The sequence below is a fragment of the Heterocephalus glaber genome, unplaced genomic scaffold (genome assembly GCF_053883595.1).
Source record: "Heterocephalus glaber isolate CG9 unplaced genomic scaffold, H.glaber_assembly_v1.0 deba00000937, whole genome shotgun sequence".
NCBI lineage: Eukaryota > Metazoa > Chordata > Mammalia > Rodentia > Bathyergidae > Heterocephalus > Heterocephalus glaber.
Window position 1 is genome coordinate 12,369,540 of NW_028258173.1, and position 27,774 is coordinate 12,397,313.

At 36.3% G+C, this 27,774-nt stretch overlaps 1 protein-coding gene across 1 annotated transcript in view; it reads left to right on the forward strand.

Moving 5' to 3' along the window:
- Window positions 1-27,774, forward strand: part of Abca9 (ATP binding cassette subfamily A member 9) — a 79,494-nt gene that overhangs the window by 27,670 nt on the left and 24,050 nt on the right. The window contains 14 exon segments of the mRNA XM_004870288.3: window positions 24-192; window positions 2,963-3,021; window positions 3,725-3,835; window positions 4,328-4,503; window positions 6,880-6,999; window positions 7,203-7,341; window positions 7,826-7,916; window positions 9,986-10,125; window positions 10,798-10,917; window positions 11,872-12,070; window positions 14,184-14,350; window positions 15,062-15,195; window positions 16,310-16,447; window positions 25,074-25,181. Coding sequence (XP_004870345.3) covers window positions 24-192; window positions 2,963-3,021; window positions 3,725-3,835; window positions 4,328-4,503; window positions 6,880-6,999; window positions 7,203-7,341; window positions 7,826-7,916; window positions 9,986-10,125; window positions 10,798-10,917; window positions 11,872-12,070; window positions 14,184-14,350; window positions 15,062-15,195; window positions 16,310-16,447; window positions 25,074-25,181 — 1,871 coding nt within the window.

The following is a 27,774-nucleotide window of genomic DNA, read 5'->3' on the forward strand; positions in this document are numbered from 1 at the left end:
TTTAATTGCCCCTTGTCATATAGCCCAATATGGACAGTGACATTCTGCCATGTTTTTCCTAAAGTCCCCTTTTTGGTGTAAATATCAAAGAACTGATCATGCGGTACTTGAGAATGAAATAGAATCTGATCCTTCATCCAATGACTCCTTCGAACTAGTGCCTGCAGAATTCCATGGAAAAGAAGCCATCAGGTAACATATCACACAGGGATGCAACGGAGAACAAGATCAGGGGTCTATCAGGGGTACAAGCGCTGCCACCTGTGTCCCTTTTTCCCTAACCTCCAACCAGTCTGATCCGCTCAAGAAAGGCTGCTTTTATTCTTAATCACACTGTGTTTTCTCACATCCTCAGCATTTACATTCACTAATATCTGTAGTACAGCAAAAACTACCAACAAATAAATAATATGTGTATTTCCATTTTTCTCACTGTCTCTCTTTCTCCTTTTTGTGCTTGTCTGTCCCTTCCTCTGCTGCTCTCTTTGTGACAGACAAGGCCATCACCTCATTTGTTATTCTCACCCCTTTTTCTCTGTGATCCACTTAGGCCTTCTCCTCTTCCCTTATAGCTGCTACGATGAAACAAAAAGACAGATATTGCAGAAAAGGAGAGAGAGACATTCCAGAGAGATGGAAAGGAGTAGGAGAATTAGAAGTACTAGTGCCTTGCATCTCTTCCTTCAGAGACAATGGACATGCTTTGTTTAATATTGAGTGCTTTGGCTTCCAAATAGTGAGAAATCTCTAAGATCCTAGATCTTTGCTCAAATTCCATTCATCATTCAATGTTGAGTTCATTTCACTCCTCAGTAAAACCTTTCTCTACATCTTCCACTATTCTGTTTTAACACTGTAACTTTATGAAATTTAACAGTCTTTAAATATTTAGGTTCTATAACCACAGGTCCAACGTGAACTGACAACACTGAGTTGTACTCTATTATTGCTCATGAGTTGGTGTTCTGCTCTCGAAGATTATTATCTCCATCCAAATAAAACATTATGTTTTTTGTTCTTTTCTATGCCTAGGAAGGAATCAGGTCCTACCAGAGCAGTAATAGAAAGCTTTAAATATGGAGAGAAGGCATTTGGATCTACTCAGTAGGCAAAGAAAAATGTAGTGAAGTTTTGTGGATTTTAGGTAACAAGATTAGTCTTATGAACTAGAAAGATTATATCTAGCAACCAGTGGAGGCATTGGAAGCAGAGTCTCACATACTGTCTGTCAGGATAGTGCCGAAGGTTTTGTCTATAGCTTGGTAACCCAAGACTGCCTGGCTGCTTCGTTTGCTGTGGTGTGCACCATATTGGCAGAGCAGTTCATTGTTATAAAGCTTCATGTCCATCTATCTAATGTCCTTCACTCTGGCTCACTATCAACTCTCAGCATAGAAGGCAGAAAACTGAAATATCAATTAAAATGTACTATTGTATCAAACACAGAGTAGCGTCTACCTAACCTAGAATATAATAAACACTGAGTTCCATCAAAACTTATGAAAAATCCCAGCACTCTTATTATTTAGAAGAAATGATGAGACAAAGCAAGCTGATACTTATGATTGCCTGAAAAAGAAAAGATCAGGAAAGAAAGGCCAGGAAAACCCAAGCAATTTGCCCAAGGCCACAGAGTTTAGGAAGAGTGACAGTATCCAAACCCCATGTACCCACTTCAAGGCTATGACAACTCAAGGACCATCTCCTCCATAGTCTCTTCTATAACAAACTGGGTGTTACCTATCCTATGGATCAAATCATGTCCTCCCAAATTCATATATTGAAAACCTGTGATGGAATTTGGAGATGGAGTCTATGAGAAGTAATTAGGGTTTGATGAGATCATGGGGGGGCTTCATGATAGGATTAATATGTTTATAAGAAGAGAAGACAAAAGAGAGGCACATGACCATTAAGAAAGGACACAACAAAAAGGCAGTCTTCTGCAAGTCAGGGAGAGAGCCTTCCCCAGGAGCCAACTATGAGAAACAACTTTGATATTTGAGCCACTAAGTCTGTGATAGCAGACTAGACAAAATAATACAATCTATGTGCTGATTTGCTCTTACAATGTAAGAAAATAAAGCAGATAAAATGCACAGAATCTGGCTTATAGTAGACTTTAGACTCATTTCAAATCTTTTTCTATGTATTCCTTTTTTAAAACCTGTCTTTGTGTGTGTGTGTGTGTGTGTGTGTGTGTGTGACAGTACTAGGGGTTGAACCCAAAGATTTTGTACTGAACTACATCCCAACCCTTTTGTTTTATTTATTTTTAAATTTCGAGTCAAGGTCTTGCTAAATAGCTATGTTGCCTGGGTTGGTCTCAAACTTGCTTCCTCCTAAGCCTCCGGGAATGCTGGGATTACACGCGTGTGCCACCACATCCAGTTTTAAACCTGTCTTTGCTTTAAACTTTTCTTCGTGTCGACTTCTATTCTCATTTTATTTTATTTATATATCTCAAGCATTTCGTATGTATTATCTTATTTACTCTATAAATTACCCCTCCATGATAGTTAATGCTGTTATTCCCATTAGACTGCTGAAGAACTGAACTCAATGACTTCTGAGCATGTAGTATTTATAACACCTACCAAGTGACACAGCTGGGACTTCACCCATGTCAGTTTGACTCTAAAACCCTAATCTTTCTGCTCTGGTGTCTGGGTTGCATTTTAAAAATTTTCCTCCATAGCATCTTCTAACCATTGATTTCTTTTCCAGCTTTTAGCTTCTCGAGTCATCTGTCATAATCCTCATAGCTATATTTCTGCATGCTAGCTACCCCTCTCTGTGTAGTCTGCTCAAACAGAGGCTACAGTGATCAAGGGTGCTGCTTCTTAGGAGATACCCTAGAGCCCTTAGCCCATGCCTGTATAAAGCAAAAGAATCCCCAGATTTTCTTGCAGCCTCGAAGTGTTGATCTACAGTTTCCTCAAAAGGGTTTCCTCTTTTGCAGAATCAAAAACCTTAAAAAAGAATATAAAGGACAGTGTGAAAAAGTAGAAGCTTTGAAAGGTAACAAACATTATATTTAACATGGATTTTTGACTCAGTGACGATGCCTTATAGTTGTAGCACCTTGGTAGGAATTAAGAACAGATATTCCCAATATTATGACTCGACTTTATTTTAAAAAATAAAATATTTGAAAGTAAATGAAAAATCATATAGCAATTCTTAAAATAGGATGTACTTTATGAGAAAAAAAATTGAAATGAAATCTATGTAAATAGGGAAGGGTGGAGGGGGTGAAAGGTGCACAGGTAATGGGGAAAAAAATAAGAACAAAGATACATCCTCTATAGGTACAAGTACCCAATGATAAATGTAAACGTATTGTATACCTAAAGTGTACCAATAAAAGAATTTTTAAAAATAGGATGTACTATTTAGAATCTTATGGATATGAAACATATATGCTAACATCATATGCTTTATTTCCAGTTCATCGTATACTCTTGTCTTGAAGCTGTCTTTACTATAGCCAGCCTCTTTTTAAGAACAAAATGCTCTTATAAAAAAATTGTTAATCGCATAATGGTATGTCACTGATGATGCTATAATGTTAAAATGTTTATCATATAAAATACAATTTAAAAGGAAGAATCTTAAGATTGATTATATTTTGAATATTCCATACTGTAAGAAACATACAAATTTCAGAGAATGTAATGTTACCACATAGGCTCTGAGTGTAATTTTTTTGAAATCGTCCCAGGTCTGGTACTTGACATATATGAAGGCCAGATCACTGTCCTCCTTGGTCACAGCGGAGCTGGGAAAACCACCTTGTTAAACCTGCTTAGTGGACTGTCACTCCCAACATCAGGTGAGAGGACAATTATCTAAGGACAAGTTCAGGAGCAAATGAATTAACTATGAATTTCATTACTTAACTTCAATGGCCTGTTAACTATTTGTTACATCAAGTATTTAAGAGAAAATTTTAGAAGTTTCCTTAAATATTATACTATATATATACATTATATGGTATGTACACTTTTTATGCTTTCATGTATCAGTTTTAAAAATCAATTTTAAGAGTTTAAGTTATTTTTATGCAATTATATTGCATTTGTTTAAGAAAATGTTGCATTTTAAATATTTTGTTAATAGCTTTATGATTATTCAGTTAATGATTGGCATCCCTGCTAGGTCAGAAGGTATTCTGAACATTAAATTTTTAATCAGTCAGCTGTATTGCTTACAAGTAGACTGTTTAAATGGATCTAGTAATTTGCATATAGTTTTCCATTTTTAAATATCTTAAATGCAACATGACACTTTGTTCTGATGGTAACTCTCCACTTTCTGCTTATAGGTTCTATCACTATCTATAATCACACACTTTCAGAAATGGCTGACTTTGAAACTGTCAGCAAGCTCATCGGAGTTTGTCCACAGTCCAATGTACAATTTGGCTTTCTCACCGTGAAAGAAAATCTCAGGTTGTTTGCTAAAGTAAAAGGGATTTTGCCACATGAAGTGGAACAAGAGGTATGTGAGCTGTCTCATAGCCACGACAATGAAATTGCTTAAATAGAAAATTCTAAACGTGTTTGTGTTTTGTACACAATTTATCATCTAAAGCTTAGACAAAAAGGCCCTTTCTGAGGACAGAAAAAAATAATATTTTTGTAAAAATAAACGTTTGGATTTTGGACTAAATGTTCTTTTTTTTCCTTAAATTCTTTTATTGGTACATTTTAGGTATACAACACAATTACATTTCTCATTGGGAACTTGTACCTCTACATGATGCATCTTGGTTCTTATTTTTTCCCCATTCCTAGCCCTCCCTTCATGCCCTCCACCCTTCCCTATTTACAAAGACTTTATTTCCATTTTTTCCATTTCTCATCATTTTTCCTTTCCCTTCTTTCCTTTCCCCTGCCCCTCCCACTACCCCTACGCCTTTGGACCGTTTCTTCCTATTTTGCATTATCGATTATTCATTCTAATCCTTGGTACATTTTAGGTATACAATATAATAACATTCATCGTTGGAAATTTGCACCTTTACATAATCTCTCTTGGTTCTTATTTAGCTTTGCTCTACACGAATGACAGACTCACTGAGAGAGAAATAGGACAAATAATTCCTTTCACAATAGCATCCAAAAAATTGAAATACCTAGGAATCAACCTAATGAAAGAAATCAAAGACCTCTTCTCTGAAAACTATAGCACTCTCAAAAGAGAGATTGAAGATGATATCAGAAAATGGACAGACATCCCCTGCTCCTGGGTAGGAAGGATTAATATAGTGAAAATGGCCATACTTCCAAAACTGCTATGTAGACTCAATGCAATTCCAATTGAGATCCCAGCAGCATACTTCATGGACCTTGAGAAAACAATCCAAAAATTTATTTGGAACAAGAAGAGACCCAGAAAAGCAAAAGCAATTCTAGGTAACAGAGACATGGCAGGGGGTATCACAATCCCCAACCTGAAACTATACTACAAAGCTACTGTGATAAAAACAGCATGGTATTGGCAAAGAAACAGACCTGAGGACCAGTGGAACAGATTAGAAGATGCAGAAACAACGCCAGACACACTCAGCCATCTCATCTTCGATAAAGGAGCCAAACACCCTCACTGGAGGAAAGATAGCCTCTTCAATAAACGGTGCTGAAAAAATTGGGTTTCAACTTGCCAAAGATTAAAACTAGACCTATATCTCTCACCATGCACTAAACTAAAATTGAAATGGATTAAGGATCTAAATATTAAAATAGAAATGCTGAACCAGTTGGAACAGAGGTTAGGTACAACTCTTGAAGACATCGGTGTAGGGAAAGATTTTATGAACACAACCTCAGTTGCCCGTGAACTAGCACAAATAATCAACAAGTGGGATCTCTTCTTATTAAAATGCTTCTGCACAGCAAGAGAAACCACCAGCAGTGTGAAGAGACAACCCCCAATGTGGGAAAAAATCATCACCTGCTTTTCCTCAGACAAAGGTCTACTATTTCGAATCTATAAAGAATTTAAAAAGATCAGACCTCCCAAATTTAAAGACCCAATCCAAAAATGGGCATCTGCAATGAACAGACATTTCTCAGACAAGGAAGTAGAAATAGCAAATAAATACATGAAAAAATGTTCAACATCACTGGTCATTCAAGAGATGCAAATGAAAATAATGCTGAGATTCTACCTCACCCCAGAAAGAATGGCTGCTATCATGAAATCAACCAATAACAAATGCTGGTGGGGCTGTGGGGAAAGAGGAACCCTGCTCCACTGCTGGTGGGAGTGTAGACTGGTGCAACCACTGTGGAAATCAGAATGGAGATACCTCAAAGAACTAGGACTGGACGTCCCATTTGACCCTGCTATTCCACTGCTGAGGATCTTCCCCAAAGAATGAAAAGAATCATACCACAGTGATACATGTGCATCCATGTTCATAGCAGCACAGTTTGTGATAGCTAAAACTTGGAAACAGCCCAAATGGTCATCAACTGGACACTGGATAAAGAAAATGTGGTTATTTTATAAAATGGAGTGCTACTCAGCCATGAAAAAGAGAAATTAGAGACATTTATAGCTAAGTGGATGCACATTGAGGCCATACTCTTAAGTGAAATAAATAGGACACACATGTATAAATACCAAATAGTTTCTCTAGTGTGAGAAACTGAAAGTGTAAATAAGGACTAAATGTATAATAGGTAATGTGAAATAGGAAGAAAAGGGGCACAGGGGAAGGAAGGGGAGGTAGGGGAAAGGAAAGAAGGGTATGGAATTAATATGAGAAAATGGAAAAATAGGAACAAAATCTTTGTAAATAGGGAGGGCTGGAGGGGTTGAAGGGAGGGCTGGGCAAGGGTGAAAAATAAATGTTCTTTATTTGGTTAGGTACAGCAAATTCTACGGTACTTAGAGATGGAAAATATTCAGGACATTCTTGCTGAAAATTTAAGTGGTGGTCAAAAAAGGAAACTAACTTTTGGGATTGCCATTTTAGGAGATCCTCAGGTAAGTTGAAGTAAAACTATTGGCAAAATCAGATTGAAGACTATGTATTAGATCAAACAATTTACAAACAATAAATGTAGGAGAATTTTTACAATGACATAGTACTAAGTTGCTTCTCCTCAACACTTTTACAAGTATAGTGCTTTTTAGAGGAATCCTACTTGACTGGGAAAAACATTTTTATGTTCATTTCTACTGTCCAGGTTTTGCTATTGGATGAACTAACTGCTGGATTGGATCCTCTTTCAAGGCACCACTTATGGAATTTCCTGAAAGAGAGGAAATCAGACAGAGTAATTCTCTTCAGTACCCAGTTTATGGATGAGGCTGATATCTTAGCTGGTAATTTCTGGTTTTTCATTCACATATCTTAGTGAGAAATTGGAAACATGTGTAGAATGTGAATAGATATGCTCTATAAGCTCCATCTCACTTGTCACTTTACTAGTAAGATTTTTGCATGTCTGTATCCCAGAGTACTTTGTCCTATGGTCATATTCTACTTCAATTATCTAGCATCAGAGGTTGTAAAATATCCAGTACAGTTTCAGAGACGTGGTTTTTTTTATTGAATAGGGACATCAGTTGGCTTGAAACACATTGTTTACATGCTTGATAACTTTTCTAAAGATTCTAGAGAACAAATAAACATAATTTATCATTACAATCTTTGGATGACAACGAAAGTGTTTTACACATGGCAGAATTAGAATGCATCTATTTTAGTGTATCATGCTTCTAAAATGCATTATTTGTTAGTGGATTCACTTATGAATGGTGAAGAAATAATTCCTTAATACAATTTCATCTTGGTTCTTATAATCAGATAGGAAGGTATTGATATCCCATGGCAGGCTGAAGTGCGCTGGTTCTTCTCTGTTCCTGAAGAAGAGGTGGGGTATTGGCTACCATTTAAGGTACGGTTCTTAATGTTGGAGACACGTTGGGATTTGTTGAAAATGCCGAGGGAAGGTGAGATTGTGAACATTAAAAATATAAGGATGGTTAATCCAGTTTTAAATAAATGTTGGGAAAATATTTTCATAACATGCTGCTTGGTAAGCATAATTTATTGATATTTTAACATTTTTTCTTATCATACGTCAGAAGTATATTTTTCTTTATCCTGACAATTGCACTACCTTCCTCTCTAGTCTTTCTGACCTCATTTTTTGGCCGTTCTTTTCTATATGCTTTTATCATAGTAATTATCACTGTTAAGTAATTCTATTACCTAGTAAGTGTTTACTATATTTTAGATTCTTGCTATAATATGTACATGTAGAATACTCATATTATCATATTTAATCCTTCAAATAGCCCTAAGAAGATGCTACTATTACCCTTCTTTGGCAAATAAGACTAGAACATACCAAAGTTTTAGTAACCCACCAATCTCATACTGTTTGTAATTGGTAGAGTCTTTGAATTAAAATCAAGATTACTGTATTTTCTACTAAAATATTAACATTTCTTAAGCAATTTAAATCACTTATCCCCAGTAGTTATATGGACCTCATTATTTACACTGAGTGCCTAACCTGATCAAATCTACATTCCATCATTATTACTTGTCATAATCAAGTTCCTGCTTACTCTCCAAGTAAACAGGACCACTTGCTGCTGTTCTCCGAGCATGTCCCATAGTTGGCTATAGTTTACTTCCTTACGCTGAGGGACACCTGTATAACATGTCCTCCTCCAGTCCATTTAACCTTATCCAAATCTTACCCATTCCTTTTTTTTTTTTTTTTTTTTTTTTTTTGGTACCAGGGATCAAACTTGGGACCTTGCACTTTCAAGGCAGGTGGCAGAACCACTGAGCTAAATCCCCAGCTCCTTAAATCTTACCTATTCTTGAAGGTTATTGCTGAATGTTTTCTTCTTAGTGAGCGTCTTCTTTTCTGGAACCTTGAGAAAACTAATATGAATTGTTGCTTTGGCCAACTTGATTAACTTCTTTGATCCTCAGAAACTTCATTTGTCAACCAGTAGTCATAAGCCCTAATTAATAGCTAAAGCTAAGAAATGGTGAATGAGTCAGTATTTGACAAGATGCAAAGTATGGAAGCTGAGTCAGCTGGACTTCTAACTCCCTCACTTTTTTGTAACATGCTTCTTTGTGTTGTCACTATGTTATAAACTCCTTTCAGAAGGTCCTGTATTCTTCCTACTTGGAAACTTTTAGGTCTGTGTCATCAGTCGATTGTGATACTTTCAGTACTCAATCACATCAGTACATTTCAGTGGATATGATTAATAATGGGTTTTCCAAAGTCCAATAATTTCATAAAGAATTTTATACCTTCTTTTCAAAAGACTGACTTTGACTTGAAGAAATTATGTATATAAAAATGATAAAATTATATAACAGTTTTGAGGGTTTACTTGGTAAAAGATCTTGGGCTGTCTCAGCCATACTGTACTGTTATATTTTGCTTTTAAAGGGTCTTTTGAGAAATGACCATTATTTCATCTCACAATGACAAAACTAATGCTCAGACATATTAAACAACTTGCCCAAATTCTGGAACCAACATTAGTATGACCTTTAAACCATGCTCTTAATGACTATACAAATTACCTCCATTTTTGCTTTATAATGTTCAAGTCCACAAATTCTTGCAGCACTTGTACAATACTGCAAAGGGAAAATTCAAGTTTGGATTTTTGAATAGAGACAAAATCAAGCATTATCCTCTACTTTATCCCAACCAAGATTTTGCTGAGTACCCTTTACTCCAAATTATAGTCTTTGAGTTAGTTCATCTGACTATAATTTACCATTTCACTAGTTCATCTGCCATGTTGAATAGATTAAGAAGATGAGACTATATTGCTATTATTACATATTTTCCTTTCCAGTAAATTATATATTTTAGTCTCATAAATATTAGTGAAGTGATAAGCAATGGATAGCTAAGAATTTGTCTTTAGAGACAGTGTTAAATAAAAATAATTTTAACTTACTCTTTTTAAATGTTAGTTTGCATCTGAATGAAATGTGTGATCCAAAGAGTGTCACGTCACTGGTTAAACAGCACATCCCTGATGCCAAATTAACAGAGCAAAGTGAAGAAAAACTTGTTTATATTTTGCCTTTGGAAAGGACAAACAAATTTCCAGGTAACAAAATGTAGAGACCACAGAATGATTTATTTAAGAATAGAGTAACTAGCACTAACAGTACTGGTAAGAATGAGAGTTAGTTTTAATGCCTTCTAAGTACAGAGCACTGTGCATTAACTCATTTAGCATTTCCAACACCAAGGCACTTCTACTATCAGTTCCTAAAATTATCCCCATGTCACTCATGAGTAAATTAAAACACATAGGCAAACACGTTTCAGGTTCCAAAATGTGTAACTTAGAGGCACAAGATAGCATCAAGAAAGTTAATAATTATTGGGAAAATTGTTTTAGGAATGGATGAGAAACAGTAGTTAGGGAAGGAAGAATTTCTATTCTCTGAAAAATATTCTTTAATTAGTTGTAGCTTAGAATTAAACACTCCCTATAATCTAACAAAATTAAAAATTTAAAAATACATTAAATAAAATATTTTTTTAATTGTAGCTTTCTAAGAATAGAAAATGAAGTTTTAGATTAAGCTTTTATACTTAAGAGGACATGGAAACTCACACTATAGATGTATTTTACAAATAAGAGAACATCTATATCAATTTTGTTTCTGATGAAAAATGCATTTAGTGTATCACTAATCTGTTTTTTGAGAAATATAATTATTATCAATGTTATTATAAATTATGTTCTTTTGATCTATGTGCCTACTTTTAGACCTTTACAGGGATCTTGATAGATGTCCTAACAAAGGCATTGAGAATTATGGTGTTTCCATGACAACTTTGAATGAGGTGTTCCTGAAGTTAGAAGGAAAATCAACTATTGATGAATCAGGTAAAAAAACAAAAGGGAAACAGGAAGGAAGAAAAAGGAGGAAGTGAAGGGGGAGATGAAAGGAGGGGGTGGGAGAGAGGCAAGAGTGCTGAATTTTATTTTTATGTGCAAATTTTTATCTTGAAAAATCTACTTTGAAGAGTGCAATTATATACCTTTGTTGGTACTGGTCTTGGGAAAACTCAAAGCAGAAAAGAGATATCTCTGTTGAATACAGAATTATATCACGCTATGTCCTCATGAAGAAAATAAGAATGAAAATAAGTATGAAATATCATATTACCTGAATATTAGTGATGTGGAGAAAAGAAAATTAGAATTTATGGTGAGAATTACTTTTCTCATAATAGTTTGAAGTTATTATTCCAGGTTTAATTGTTTTCAAGTTTAATTGTTGCTATTGAAAGATCTATTGTCAGTTTGATTGTCATTCCTTAGAAAGTACTGTTTTTGTTGTTTGATTGCTGTTAAGGCATTTTCTTGACTTTGGTTTACTGTCGTCATATTTACTCTATGCTTTTCATTGTTAGTTTCGTTTGTCATTTTTACAAAACTGATCAAGTATATTTCAAGTGTATTTATAATCTCTCCTTGCCTCTTTATTCTCTTTTTGACATCATATGCTTGGTACATTTTTTAGTGGTTATACTTAGCTTTTTTGGTGCATGGTGCTGGAGCTGACATCCAGGGTCTTGGTCATGCTAGGCAAGCACCCTACCACTGAACTGCATCCCTAGCTCCAAGATTTCTTTTTATTCTATCGATATTTTTTGCTCCTCTCCAACTTCTTTAATAGTTGCTTTAATAATGTCATGAATTAGATTACTTATGATTACTTATATTTTTGCCCAAGGTGCTAACTCAGTAAGCTGTGGTTGAAAAGATGATCGTAGGAAAAGTTAAGTAAAGGACAACTAAAATGGCATCTTAAAAATGACAGATTTTATGTTTTAGATATTGCAAGTTGGGGACAATCACAAAGTGATGAGATAAAAGACATGGCAAGCCTTGTTGTGCTGGAACAAGTTTTGTCGTCCCTCCATGTAAAAAGGAAAATAGCAGGTGGCATGGCACTCTGGAGGCAGCAGCTCTGTGCAATAGCAAAAGTTCGCTTTCTGAAGTTAAAGAATGAAAGAAAAAGCCTGTTGGCCATGTGAGTGTCTGAGTATTTCAGCTTTGTTTGATCTGTGCACTCAAAATAAATGTGAGGACAAATCATAAAAAAGAACGTTCAGATAAAATAAATTCCAGTAACTGTATGTGGGCTTTTGAACAATAAGTTCAATTATTTATATCGTATATGATTAAAACCTATGAACATTGAAGTTCTTTTAATTTCACACAAGTTTTGTTCTTTCAAATGAGCTAGAATAAATCTTAACAAGCACATCCCATCCCCAAAACTCCTTTTGCTCTTTCTCCAAGATTCCCAAATCTGATTTTCTCGGCATTTTCTAGAGAAATGCAACCAATAGGAGAGATAGAGCTAGAGATAGATATGTATATTATTTATTTTAAGAATTGGCTTACACTGCTGTAGGGACTGGCACATCTCAAATCCATAAAGCAGACCAGTAGACTAGCAGGCTACAAGCTCAGGTTAGAGTTAATGTTACAGTTATCAGGCTGGATACTGGGATAGAATTTCAATGTCACAGTTTTGAGAGTGTGAATTTCTGTTTTAGCATCACAACTACATCTGGGAATCCTCTGCAAGGTTCACACATATTACTATAGCTTCGGCCTCATTGCTAAATGCTACCTTTGTCCCTAAGCCTTGCTCTACACTGAGGATACTCATTCATCCAAAATATTTATGAGCACATTTATACACTAATCTATTGTCAAATGTTTGTACATATATTAAAATAAACCAGCCGTGAAAGTCATATTAGTTGGCCTTTCATCACTATAATGAAATACCTGAGACAACTCATAAAGAGAAAAGATTTATTTTTGTTCACAGTTCTGGAGCTTCTAGTTCAAGACCAAGTGGGCCCATAATTTGGGCCTCTGGTGAGGATGCCACATCACTGTGAGAAAGCATGGTGGAACACATCATGTATATCATGAGCCAGGAAGCAAAGAGGGAGAGACCGAAGTCTCATGATCCCCTTTAAGGATACACCTCAGTGGCCTAAGGATACAGCATATGAACCCCCCAACCCCCAGTTCATTACCTCCCAATGGTGCCACTCTGGGTACTAAGCCACTACCATACAGAGCTTTTGGTGATATTCAACTTCCAAACTATAGCAACAGTGTTTCCAGAAGAGTGATTAGCTAGATAAACACTCAATAAGTATAATACAAAATTGACAATCTTGTGAACTATGACATTTTGTATTAAAGAGATTATTTCAAATACAGAAGAAAGACCTGAGAGAGAGTTTAAATTTGAAACAGGAGAATGGAAGTCATTGAACTAAGGAGAGAAAGAATTTCAGACAGGTAGTTGTACTGAGTATGGGAATACATGAGAAATCTAAAGAACTGTTACTAATCCTAGTTCACTGAAACACAGAATAAATATTATTTTAAGAATATGGTATATAGAGATTTTAAGAACCTATTAAAGTATTATTTTTATTTTATTGGAATAAAATACAAGAAGATTAATCAACAATGCTGCAAAATTGTTTGGAAATAGTAGGCATTGGGTAAAATGAAAATAATTATTTAAAATAACAAGGATATTATAAAAAGAGACAATAATGCCCAACTTGAAAAGTGGAAGGGAAAAGAATGTTTTGGAGGCAAGCAATATGCTGATATTATAGACAGGAATTTTCAGCCATTTGAAAGGAGATGTCAGGGATAAAAACGAGTGAGAACTAATTGAACTTTGAATCCCAAGTGAATGAAAAAATAATGTAATTTGCATAAATTGGACAAGATGGGAGAAAGGTTCAGAGTGTTGGTGATATGCCAGGCTGCAGTGGTGCAGGTAAAGGAAGGAGTGTGGGACTGAAATAGAGCTAAAAAATGGGCACTGGAGAGAGATTCAAAGTCATAATAAGCAGGCTTCATAGGACCAAATGAAATGTTCAAGGCAGGAGTAAACAACTAGGAAGAAGAAAAGACAAAAGATACTTACATAAGAACCCTCTAGTGTTAAAAGAGGAAAAAGGAAGAAGCATGATTCAAATTTTTTGTTTAATAGGTACAATATATTTCTATGATGATACCCATTATTTGTTCAAAACTAGTAATCTAAAAAAAGTTACTATAGATTAGTTTTTCTTTTATTTTTTTTTCCCACATAGATTATTGCTTTTTGGGATTAGCTTTTTCCCTCAACTCCTGGAACACTTATTCTATGAATTATATCAAAAAAGTTACTCTTGGGAGCTATCTCCAAATATATACTTCCTCTCACCAGGACAACCTCCACAGGATCCTCTGACTCATTTACTGGTCATCAATAAAACAGGTGAACCCGGCACTGAAATGCACCTTTTAAATGTTTTTTTTTTCAAGAGATTCCTATAACACATAAAGAAAAAAATTTTGAAATGTTTTACAAAAAAGCTTATGAGGCCAAATGGAAAGTTAGTTTAAAAAAATACAAAGTACAATACTAGAGAGTTTGTTTTAGAAACACATTTTAAGTGTACTTAAACCCAGCCTCTTGGACAAAGCAAGCAAAGAAAATGTAAGCATGTACGTCATTTATTCACTTTTGAAGTCTTTCTATATCATTTTGTAAGTCTCTGAATTGCTGGGCCCTGGAAAAATAATGTTCCAAATTTATAAGTAGATAGAAGATCATTCGTGTCAAGGATTACAATGTTAATCAGTTATGATGATTGTTATTTGGTTTATTGCTGATCAAACCCAGAGCCCTTGTACATGTTAGGCAAGTACTCTACTACTGAGCTACATCCCTGGTCTATTACTTAGCATTTTCACACTAATGGAAATTATAAGTAAATGCCAGGTGTTCCAGGTAAACAATGTTTGTCATGCCCATGGTAACAGAATGGTAGCATAGCCCCCAATTCTACCTTTGAAATAAATCCACAGGCAGTTATGGTGTGGTATGAGTGATACCATTTAGTTTTTTGTTGTTTTTTTAAAAATGTTTTTTGTGTTTGTCGTTTTGTTCCATTTTTGCTTTCTTTGATCTTTCCCCTCATTGTAGGATCCAGCATTGATAACTTTATACAAGCACTGGGGCGACAGAACATAGCGTTGGAAGTGGATGCCTTTGGAATTAGAAATGGCACAGAGGAGCTGTCTTACAATGGAGCCATCACAGTGTCAAGGGATAAAGAGGTATGTTGGACTCTGCTGCAGTTCACCAAAGATGTATCATGAATGGACAATTTGAATTATTCAAATCAACTGACATAAAAGGCCATTTGGACAAAAATAGAGAAGCTGGGCTACAATAATTTGCCTGCAGCCTCCAGGGTAACAGTATACAATAACTGTGTGTTGCAGTTGGTAATTTATTTAATTATATAATAGGATTCCATTCCAATAATTAATTTAAATCTTACTCTCAGTTGGAATGAGAACAACTGCCCAATTTAACCTTGGCCTATACTCTGCAGTTTGGTGTATCTCTACACTGCTTCACTCTTATGTGTCACTTGCCTAGATTCTGTAGCAATTTGAGTTACAGTGCACAAAAGTAGACTAATAGAAAAGATGAGACAATTATTTTAAATGGATAAATTACCATTTGATCATTTGTAGGTCATTAAAGTTAATTTTTAGGAAAACATTTCCATGTCAAAAATAAACTAAGAAATTATGTTTGCTCAAACTAGTCCTCAGTAGGACCCAGTTGAGTTAGTTTCCAATATGACCAGAAAAATAGTATTTTAAGAGCATTGCTTTGGGTAATTGTGTTAGATACAATATATTTGATTTATTTATGTTTGCAAAAATGCATTATTGATGCTTGCTCATATTTTCAGCAATGTAGATAATTTACTTATTTTTTTCATGAGGGAGAAATAGGCACATGTGTATCTACCTGCATATGTATCTATAAAGGTTATGTCATTTTAAAACAGCTTTTACACATAAGCTTAGTATTTGTGAAAACATAAGCTTTCTTTATAACTGCTTACCTGTCTCCTGCTTCCTGAGTATCCCCATATTATTTATAAAACTGCTACAATTCATTTGAGGTACACTGTTTTGTGATATCTTAGGCATGAATAGCCACATGGCTGATGTTATGGTAGGTAAAAACCAAAGTCCCTGGATTATTTTAAGTGTACTGGAAATCAGTCAGATAATATTGGGCCTGATGATATTAATCACATTTGTACTTTGCCTTTACTATTTGTCAGTAACCTGGATGCTTTTCTATCATATTCATTCATTAAATTTCTCTTTGCTTTTTGCTAACTTAAAAATATTCATTTTATTTTAGGATCACAGATTTTCAATAGCCTGTAATACTAAGAGGCTAAATTGTTTTCCTGTCCTCATTGATATTATCAGCAATGGGTTACTTGGAACATTTAATTCTACAGAACACATTCAGACAGATAGAAGCACATTTTTTGCAGTAAGTATGATATTATCTCACTTATCCTGAGCCATTAGAAGTTCTCAAGAAAGTCTTTGAAATGTGGAAATAATATGCCAATTCTTAGGGATCTGTCCTTAAAAAGGTTTATGTTTTATATATGTCACTATATAGTAATATGCATACTATTAGGAGTGATTAAAAAACATTATAACCTTGTTCAGTTGACCTAGAGTTAGTGGAGCAACAGAAAGTACAAATATTTGGGGAAAAATTTCACCTTTGGTCTTAGATCTCCTACTCCTACAGCCCTAGGTACACAGACATAGTTGAAATAGCTGAAGTCCTCAAGGTCAAACAAATGGCTTAAACTATCTGACTTCTGTAGGCCTTACTGTACCAAAACTGAAAAAAAATCAGATAATAGCTTCATCACAAAAATTTCTCTTAAAATAGATGAGGCAATATGAACACCGGGCTGACTTGGTCTAATTATTATAAGAACAAGTGACAGGGCATGTAAACATAGAAAACTTTAGGTGCTTAGTAACTTATATATCTTATCATTATTGTTATTATTATTTTTTTCTTGGGAGTGCTTTAAAAGAAATTTCCCTAGCTGTCAGAGAGGCTGAAACAGGAGGATCACAAGTTTGAGCCCAGCCTGGGCAACTCAGTGACTTAGCAAGACCTTATCTCAAAATAAAAAAATAAAAATGTCTGGGGATGTAGCTCAGTATGAAGGTATTGAATTCAATTTCCAGTAAGACAAAAATGAACCTTCCACTAGAGGATATTCAACTTTGACCAGATTAGAGACCTGAATGAATTAGAACTAGGAACATAGGAATAGTTCTTGTTTCTCTTTTCTTTTTTAAGGAAACATTTTTTTATTATGTGAGGTTTCAAACATACATAGAGTAGAACATATAACATCCTAGTGCACCTGTAAGCCAACCTCACTCATTATAAACATGTGACCTCAGGCCATTCCACCACTCCCAGTGCAGAGGTAGGGTCCTGCGGGCTGCTGTTCCACAGGTCCCAGCCTAGAAGAATGGGCCTCCGGCCACCGCTCCCAGCGCAGAGGTAGGGGCCTCTGGGGCACCATTCCAAGGCTCCCAGTCCAGAAGGAGGGGCCTCCAGGCTGCCATTCTACCACTCTCAGTGCAGAGGAAGGGGCCTCTGGCCACCGTTCCACTACTCCCAGCCCAGAGGAAGGGACCTTTGGGCTGCCATTCCACCTCTCTCAGCACAGAGGAAGGGGCCTCCAGGCCACCGTACCACTGCTCCTAGTCCAGAGGAAGGGGCCTCCGGGCTGCCATTCTACCACTCTCATTGCAGAGGAAGGGGCCTCCCGGCCACCTTTCCACCACTCCCAGTGCAGAGGGAGGGGCCTCTGGGCCACCGTTCCACCTCTCCCAGCCCAGAGGAAGGGGCCTCCTGGTTGCCATTCCACCATTCCCAGACCAGAGGAAGGGGCTGACGGACCACCATTCCACTGCTCCCAGCACAGAGGAGGTGAGCCACGTGGGTTCTAACAGCACCCTTCCCCTTGAAATGAGAAGATAAGTAAATGAGTCTCAAAACCAGACATCCAGATCACCTACAGCAACCCCAAAGGGAAATGAGATGGAACACTCTAAAGCTTAACCACCTGGACTCCCTGAACTGGCAAAAAAAGAGAATCTGGAAAAAATGAAATCAGAAATAATTTCTGAGATAACAGCAGAGATTGTGCTCATAGTGAAAGACATGATTGATAAATCTAGACAGGAGCTGAGGAACATGATGGAATCCCAACATAGGAAACAAATGGAATCCATAAGACAGATGCAAACAGATTTCCAGGAGATTAAAAACTCCACTGAAAGTCTACACAGCAGAATGAGCCAATGTGAGGACAGAATTTCAGATATAGAGGATAAGATTGCAATTAGTGACCAGGAAAAGAAAAATTGCTTCAAAATTTTAAGGGACCACGAGAAATCAATCCAGCAGCTGCTAGACGATGCAAAGAAGAATAATGTAAGACTGATTGGAGTCAACTAAGAAACAGAAGAGAGTGGAGATGACATTAAAAAACTGTTCACAGAAGTGATGGCAGAAAACTTCCCAAGCAGGGGAAAAGAAATTGATGTACAGATAAGTGAGGCATATAGGACTCCAACTAGCCTTGATCAAAAAAAAAAAAAACTACACATAGGCATATAATTGTTAAGATTCAAGAAACCCAACAGAAGAACAAAGTTCTACAAGCAGTTAGAGAAAAGAAACAAATCACATACAAAGGAAAGTCCATCAGAATCACAGCAGACTTTTCAATGCAAACCCTCAAGACAAGAAGAGCTTGCAGTGACATATTCCAAGCCACAAAGAAAACATCCTCCAACCCAGATTGATGTACCCTGCAGAACTATCTTTCAAAATGGATGGAGAAATAAGATACTTTCATGACAAAGCGCACCTTAGGAATTTCATGAATATCAAACCAGCACTCCAAAAAATTTTAGACAATATCCTAGGAAAAGACAATGAGGATCACAACCCCAGGAAGCACAGCAGAATGAATCCATCAGATGCAACAAGAAATTAAATGTAAAGAGGGAGAATCCAACTAAAAGAAAAAGTCATGACAATGATAAATCAATACATATCAGTTATAACCAGCAATGTTAATGGTCTCAATTCATCAATCAAAAGAAATAGACTGGGGCCTGGGATTTAGCTCAGTGGTTCTGCCGCCTGCTTAGCAAGTGCAAGGACCCGAGTTCAAACCCTAGTACCAAAAAAAAGAAAGAAAAGAAATAAGACTGGCAGAATGGGTCAAGAAGCAAAATCCAACAATATGCTGCATACAAGAAATACACTTAATTCAAAATGAAACTCATAGACTGAAAGTTAAAGGGTGGAAAACAATACTCCATGCGACAGGAACCCGAAAAAAAAAAGCAGGAGTAGCTATCCTCTTTGCAAATCAAGTGAATTTCAAACCAACACTGATTAAGAGAGACAAAGGACACTACATCCTTGTAAAGGGAACAATCCAAGAGGAAGAGATGACAATCATAAATATATATGCACCAAACACTAGTGCATCCAACTATATAAATCAAATACTAACAAACATAAAAAATCATATAAGCACTAATACATTAGTAGTGGGGTACCTCAATATTCCACCCTCACAAATAGATAGATCTACTAGACAAAAAATAAGCAACAAAATACTAGAACTCAATCAAACTCTTGAACAAATGAACTTAACAGATGTTTACAGAGTGTTCCACCCGACAAAATCAGAATACACATTCTTTTCAGCTGCACACAGGTCCTTCTCCAAAATAGACCACATACTCACTCATACAACATGTTTAAGTAAGTGCAAAGGAAGTGAAGTTATCCCTTGTATATTATCAGACCACAGTGCAATGAAAGTGGAGATCAATAGCAAAAGAAACTGCAAGAATTTCATAAACACATGGAAATTGAACAGCACACTTCTGAACAACCAATGGGTCACAGAGGAAATTAAAGAAGAAATCAGATAGTTCCTTCAATTAAATGAAAATGACAATACAACAAATCAGAATCTATGGGACACAATGAAAGCAGTCTTACAAGGGAAATTCATAGCAGTGAATATGCATATTAGGAAAACAGAACGAGCCCAATTAAACAACCTGATGCTGAACCTCAAGCATCTAGAAAAAGAAGAGAAGGACAAACCGAAAGCTCCTACAAGGGAGAAAATTATAAAGATTAGAGCAGAAATCAATTCAATGGAGACTAAGAGAATGGTACAAAAAAATTAATGAAGCCAAGAGTTGCTTCTTTGAAGGAATAAACAAAATTGATAAACCCTTAGCCAACCTTATCAGAAAAAGGAAAGAAAAGGCCCAAATCCATGCAATTAGGAAAGAAAAGGGTGAAATTACAACAGACCCAGCAGAAATCCAGAGGATCATCAATACCTACTTCGAGAACCTATACACCAATAAGATGAAAAACAGAGAAGAAATGGAAAGATTCCTAGATACATATGAATTGCCAAAGCTGAACAAAGAAGACCTAAAAATTTTAGATGACCCAATATCAATCAATGAAATTGAAAAAGTAATTAAAAACTTACCAACTAAGAAAAGCCCAGGTCCTGATGGCTTCACTGTTGAATTTTACAAGACATTTATAGAGGAACTACTGCCACTACTGTTTAAACTCTTCAATGAAATTGAAAGAGAAGCAATACTCCGAATTCATTCCTGGAAGCAAGCATCACCTTGATCCCCAAAGCAGAGAAAGACCCAATCAAAAAAGAGAGCTATTGGCCAATCTCACTAATGAACACAGATGCAAAAATCCTTACTAAGGTACTGTCAAGTAGAATGCAGAAGATCATCAAGAAGATCATACACCCTGACCCAGTGGGATGCATCCCAGGGATGCAGGGATGGTTCAACATACACAAATCAATCAATGTAATACACTATATCAATAGACCCAGGGACAAAAACCATATGATAATCTCAATAGACGCAGAAAAAGCATGAGACAAATTCCAACATGCATTTATGATTAAAACCCTGCAAAAAATTGGAATAGATGTTCTCTACCTCAATCTGTTAAAAGCTATCTATCAAAAAACAACAGCAAGTATCATACTAAATGGTCAAAAACTGAAATCCTTCACACTAAAATCAGGAAAATAAAAGGATATCCACTATCACCATTCCTGCTCAACATAGTTTTGGAAACATTAGCCATGGCAATTAGACAAGAGAAAAAAATAAAAGGAATAAACATAGGAAATGAAGAAGTCAAATTGTCATTATTTGCAGACGACATGATACTCTATAAACAAGACCCCAAAAACCCCACCAAAAGTCTTCTAGACTTAATAACCAAATTCAATAGAGTAGCTGGATACAAGGTCAACACACAAAAATCAATAGCTTTCCTCTACACAAACAACAGACTCACTGAGACAGAAATAGGAGAAACAATTCCTTTCACAATAGCATCCAAAAAACTGAAATACCTAGGAATCAATGTAACAAAAGAGATCAAGGACCTCTTCTCTGAAAACTACAGCTTGCTGAAAAGAGAGATTGAAGATGATATCAGAAAATGGACAGACATCCCCTGCTCCTGGGTAGGAAAGATCAATGTAGTGAAAATGGCCATACTTCCAAAACTGCTATATAGATTCAATGCAACCCCAATTGAAATCCCAGCAGCATACTTCATGGACCTTGAGAAAACAATCCAAAAATTTATTTGGAACAAGAAGAGACCCAGAATAGCAAAAGCAATTCTAGGTAACAGAGACATGGCATGGGGTATCATAACCCCCAACTTGAAACTATACTACAAAGCTACTGTGATAAAAACAGCATGGTACTGGTGAAGAAACAGACCTGAGGACCAGTGGAACAGATTAGAAGATGCAGAAACAACTCCAGACACACTCAGCCATCTCATCTTGGATAAAGGAGCCAAACACCCTTACTGGAGGAAAGATAGCCTCTTCAATAAGTGGTACTGGAAAAATTGGGTTTCAACTTGTCAAATATTAAAACTAGACCTATGTCTCTTACCAGGCACTAAACTAAAATTGAAATGGATTAAAGATCTAAATATTAAAATAGAAATGCTGAGTCAGCTGGAACAGAGGTAAGGTAGAACTCTTGAAGACCTCGGTGGAGGAAAAGATTTTATGAACAGAACCTCAGTTGCCCGTGAACTAGCACAAACAATCAACAAGTGGGATCTCTTCTTATTAAATAGCTTCTGCACAGCAAGAGAAACCACCAGCAGTGTGAAGAGACAACCCACAATGTGGGAAGAAATCTTCACCTGCTCTTCCTCAGACAAAGGTCTACTATCTCGAATCTATAAAGAACTTTAAAAAAATCAGACCTCCCAAATTTAAAGTCCCATTTCAAAAATGGGCATCTGAAATGAACAGACATTTCTCAGACAAAGAAGTAGAAATGGCAAATAAACATATGAAAAAATGTTCAACATCACTGGTCATTCGAGAGATGCAAATGAAAACAATGCTGAGATTCCACCTCACCTCAGAAAGAATGGATGCTATCATGAAATCAACCAATAACAAATGCTGGTGGGGCTTTGGGGAAAAAGGAACCCTGTTCTGCTGCTGGTGGGAGTGTAGACTGGTGCAACCACTATGGAAATCAGTATGCAGATACCTCAAAGAACTAGGACTGGAAATCCCATTTGACCCCGCTATTCCCCTGCTGGATGTCTTCCCCAAAGAATTAAAAGAATCATACCACAGCGATATATGTGCGCCCATGTTCTTAGCAGCACAATTTTTAATAACTAAAACTTGGAAGCAGCCCAAATCCCCATCAGCTGGAGACTGGATAAAGAAAATGTGGGTTTTTTATAAAATGGAGTACTACTCAGCCATGAAAAATGAGAAATTAGAGACATTTATAGCTAAATGGATGCACATTGAGGCGATACTCTTAAGTGAAATAAATAGGACACACATGTGTAAATACCGAATAGTTTCTCTAGTGTGAGAAACTGAAAGTGTAAGGACTAAAAGGTATAATAGATAATGTGAAATAGGAAGAAAAGGGGCAAAGGGGAAGGGGATGTGGGAGGGGTAGGGGAAAGGAAAGCAGGGAATGTAATTAATATGAGAAAATGAAAAAATGGAAACAAAGCCTTTGTAAATAGGGAAGGATGGAGTGGTTGAAGGGAGGGCGGGGAAAGGGGGAAAAATAAGAACCAAGAGAGATTATGTAAAGGTGCAAATTTCCAATGATGAATGTAATTATATTGTATACCTAAAATGTACCAATAAAATATATACAAATAAAAAAAAATGTGGCCTCAAGACTATTTTGAAGTAAATCCCAGAAACCATATCACTTTATTTCTAAGTATTTTAGTATACATTATCTATTAAAGAATTCTTTAAAAATCTAAAAGACAATATCACATCTAAATATAGCTTTTCAATGATATTAATTATCTAATGTTTATATTTCCTTTACTGTCAAGTTGAAAATATAATTTCAGAGTTACTCCAAAGTATATTGCATCAGTATCTTCCTTCCTTCTAAGACAAAAGGAGTATTTACCATGTGGGTGCCTTGCACTGACATTTATAAATACTCCAATAAGACTTTGAGATATTATTATTATTATTATTACTGTAAGACAGCTGATGAAACTACAGTACATAGAGGCGCCAGTGTGCTTCATTAGGTGTCAGATTCAAGTAGACTAGTCAGTTTTCTAGAAAATCAAGAATAGGTTGTTCCCAAGAAGGAGCAAGTGACTTGAAGTTCTGCCTTTGAAAAGATGTCTTAACTCCAAAGTATTTTTTACCCAAATGCCCAGATGACTTTGATTTTTTATGTAAAGTTGCTCCTTTTAATTTGCCACTGCTGCTTTCCCATCCAGCTGTTGACATTTTCCTACAATTCTGCAAACTCATTCTCCTAGATCCTAAAGCACAGTGTTCACTGTAGGTCAGACCTTGCTTCTGATGCCACTCAGTGGCCTTCATCATCTATGGGAATTTCCTACAGTGCAACCAACCAGCCACTTCAATGAATCCCCGCCTGACCAAACTGCCCAGTTTGGTGTGTGTCTTTCTGTGAGTCCTCTTCAGGTCGAGCCTCACCAAACTCTGACTATGGGTGGATATAATCTAACATGGACATAATATGTTGTTTATGAACCAAGTCATGAGTAAGGAAGCTGGCTGTTGAGACTGTGACTTATCCTTACACAGAGGACTTGCAAATCAGGAAAATTAATCATGGTGTCCACAGGCAAAGATATGAATTGATTAATGTAGTCACTGGTGTCCTTTATTCCCTTTTCAGGGCCTCATCATCACATAGGCATCCTCATTTGAACAATTTTTATGTGCTGTAAGATCTCAGAGGGACACTAATTTTAAAAGGAGGTAGTAGAAAAGAGACCCCAAAACTTAGGATACTTGCATTGTAACTAGGCAATTAATTATAGATAAATCCAAGCTTGTAACAAAACTCAAGGTTCTCTTTAACCTGTATAGGATTATGATTTTTTAAAAAACCTCAATGTCTTTGTATAGAGTGTGTGCTAATTATTTTTCTCCAAGCCTCAATACTCTTATTTTTTAATAATATTTGCTTGGTAATCTCTGTCAGGTCCTTGAAGGCATTTGAACTTGCCACTTGGGCATTATGCTGAACTAGGGGGCTGAATTTACATCAACATTGAATGGAACTGATTTGGCACCAGTTTCTGAGAGCATTGGTAGTTCACAATGTCTTTTCTATTACACCGTCAGTGTTGATATATATGGAATCAGTGCATGTGATGCTGTAGTCATAAAGACAGACAGCAGATGTTTCATGCCTGCCTCAAAAGTTGTTAACCACAGGACCATCCAGTTCCTACCATCTGCTTGAGGTTGCATTTTCATAAGTACATTAGAATACATGTTTGAAATGTCAAAGTTACTGCAACACAGGATTGAAAATGAATAGGGGTAAGAAACTGCAAATAGCACCTTGGAAAGGGCCCGGAGTGGTTAGCCCAACTCCTTTATTTGGCTAATTTAGCTAAGACAGCTCAAATAAACCAGATGAGCATTGCCATCTGCTCACCATGTTCTGTGTGATTTCAGGAACATATGTCTTATGACTATGGGTACCTGAGCAGCGCCTTCTTCTGGATACCACTGGCTGCCTGTTTCACTCCTTACATCGCCATGAGCAGCATTGACGACACTAAAGTAAGAAGTTAGCAAAGTTCTCAAATATTTTTAATGTCCAGGGAACTCTCCTTTGACCCTTGTGGTATAGATTAACATGCAGGTGATGCATCTAATGTACATGCTTGCTACAATGAATGATCAAGCATTCTATTAATAGGTTTTCAAAATATTAAAAAAAATTTTTAAACAAACGCAAGACCCCAGGAAGAGCATCTTGGGAAGTATCACCGACTAGCAGGGAATGATAACTTTTAGCTGTGTATCACTTAGGGTTTTATTTACAGATACTTATTGCTAACCCAACCACATCCCCAATAGACATAATCGTATCCCCTCTCTCAGTGATGGTTTCCAATTTTGACTTAGTTGGTAAAGTTACTCAATTAAACAGCCCTGACCAACTCACTACAGAAATTTGACTTACTGTCAAAAACGACTGTCCATTTGAAGCTTCATTTTTGTGCTTCTTTCATATAAAACTCAAGAATCCTGTAATAGAGTTTTCTTCCTTCTCCATGGTACTTCTAGTTCCTCTGAAAGACCCTTGTCCCTTTCTGCATGTCTTGACATCATGCTTGCTTTGTGATGTTGAAAATTCAGAAAATGTCCTTGATGAGCTTGAATTAATTTTCATTTATTTTACTTTTTTAAATGTTTCTGTCTTTAGGAACTTCTCCCATGACAAATACAAAATACTATTCTTTCACTTTATTCACCATTTTTCTACTGTTCTTTTCTATCTTTATCTTTTCTTCTTCTCCTTCTTCTTGCCCCTCTTCTTTCTTCTCCTTTTCTTCTTTATCCTCTTCCTCTTCCTCCTTCTTCTGAGTTGAATCTCCTTGAGTTCAAATCCTGACTCTGGTTATCAAGCTATATGAATTTTGAAAGTTGTTCAATAATTCTCTGCCTCACTTCATCATTTGTAAAATGTGTAATACTTACATCTATCTGAAGTAGGTTTATGTGAGGATGGAATGGAATAATACCTAAATATCACTTAGAACAATACTTGACATATAGTAACTTTCCCATGGCTAAAAGTCTAGGATTTAGTCCTGGGCCCCCTTTCAGCTATTTCCAGAGTTCTCAACTTCTGTATATACAATAGCCTACTTGATATCTCCACATAGGTCAGAAATAGACAATTCAAATTTGAGCGAAAGAAAACCTTTCATTTTCCTTTTCATTTTCCAGATCTGCTCTACTCTCAATTCTCCCATATCAATGAATGGTAGTATCTTCTATAGTTGCTCTGGCCTGAAATTTGCAATTAACCTTTGTTTCTGTCTTTTATCTTTCTTGTCCAATTAATCAGCAGCTTCTTTCAGTACTACTTCACATGTATCTAATTCATCCATTTCTTTCCATCTCTACTATTTTCATCCTACTCAAAGTCATCAGAATTCTTTGCCTGGATCACTTAGATATCTACTCATTGGTCTCTTTATTTGCAATTAATTCCTTTCACACAACCAGAGTGAACTTTCAGAATAAGATCACCTGATCATTTTATCTAATGACCTCCAATAGCTTCCCTTTATAGCTAGAATTAAATCCTAATTCTTTACATTGTCTGCATCATCCATCTTTTGTATGTTTCCCTACCTTTCCTTGCAGTCTCCTGCTGTGCCTACCCCATTCTCTGGTTCTCACTCATGCCATTATCATTGGGCTATTCTTCCTGACCAGAGTGTTCTTGCACAGTTGACTTCTTGTCACTGAGATCTCAGCACAAAAATAATTTCAGCCAAGTTTCCTTACTTTCTTACTGAGTTTAAAATAGATACCCATCTGAGCTCACTTTAAGAATCTATGCATGGTCCTGGCACCTGAACCTTTTTCATTTATCCATTGCTTCCTCTTGAGTGGGAAAAAAACATAATGAAAGCCGATTCTTTTGTTCTAAATTCTACATACTCAAGTTTTGCTCATCTCCATAAATAATTTTTCTTACTCTTGACTGAAACCTAGCAAACACTTTGCTAAGGTTGCCAAGTTAAACAAATTAACTACAGATACCCAGTTCAATTTCGATATCAGATAAGTAATGAATTTTTGGGTATAAATATGTTACAAATATTGTATGGGAATACTTACAATCAAAATATTTTATGTAAAATTCAAATTTAAGTGACACACACGTCTTTCCTCCCCACCATAGCTAGTGAATGATAAGTCATGAAATTTACTTCTGAACTATATCTGGAATCTTTGTGTATTCCTCACCTTTCTTACAACACTCTAGTGAAAGGCGCCATAGTCTTCTTCCTGTATGAGCACTACTACCTCCTTGTCTCTGCTGTGGGCATACATTAGCTTTCTTCTTCTCTGTTTCCTACAGACCATGGCAGTGTAATACTGCAGAAAGACAAAGCTGCCAGGTTAATTTCCTGTCTAAATCTCTGCTGTGGTTTCTCATTGTGCTAAGGAGCAATAGTGAAATCCCTTCCATATAGCCTGGAATCCCTTGGGTGATCTGGAATCAGCTGTATCTTTAAAGGTGCCTCAGTCAGATGTCATTTCCACCTTGATTACAATGTTATAGCCAGTTCTTTCCAGTTTTCCTAAAATATCAACCTTTTCCTGCTGCAAGGCCATCTCTCCTGGTGTT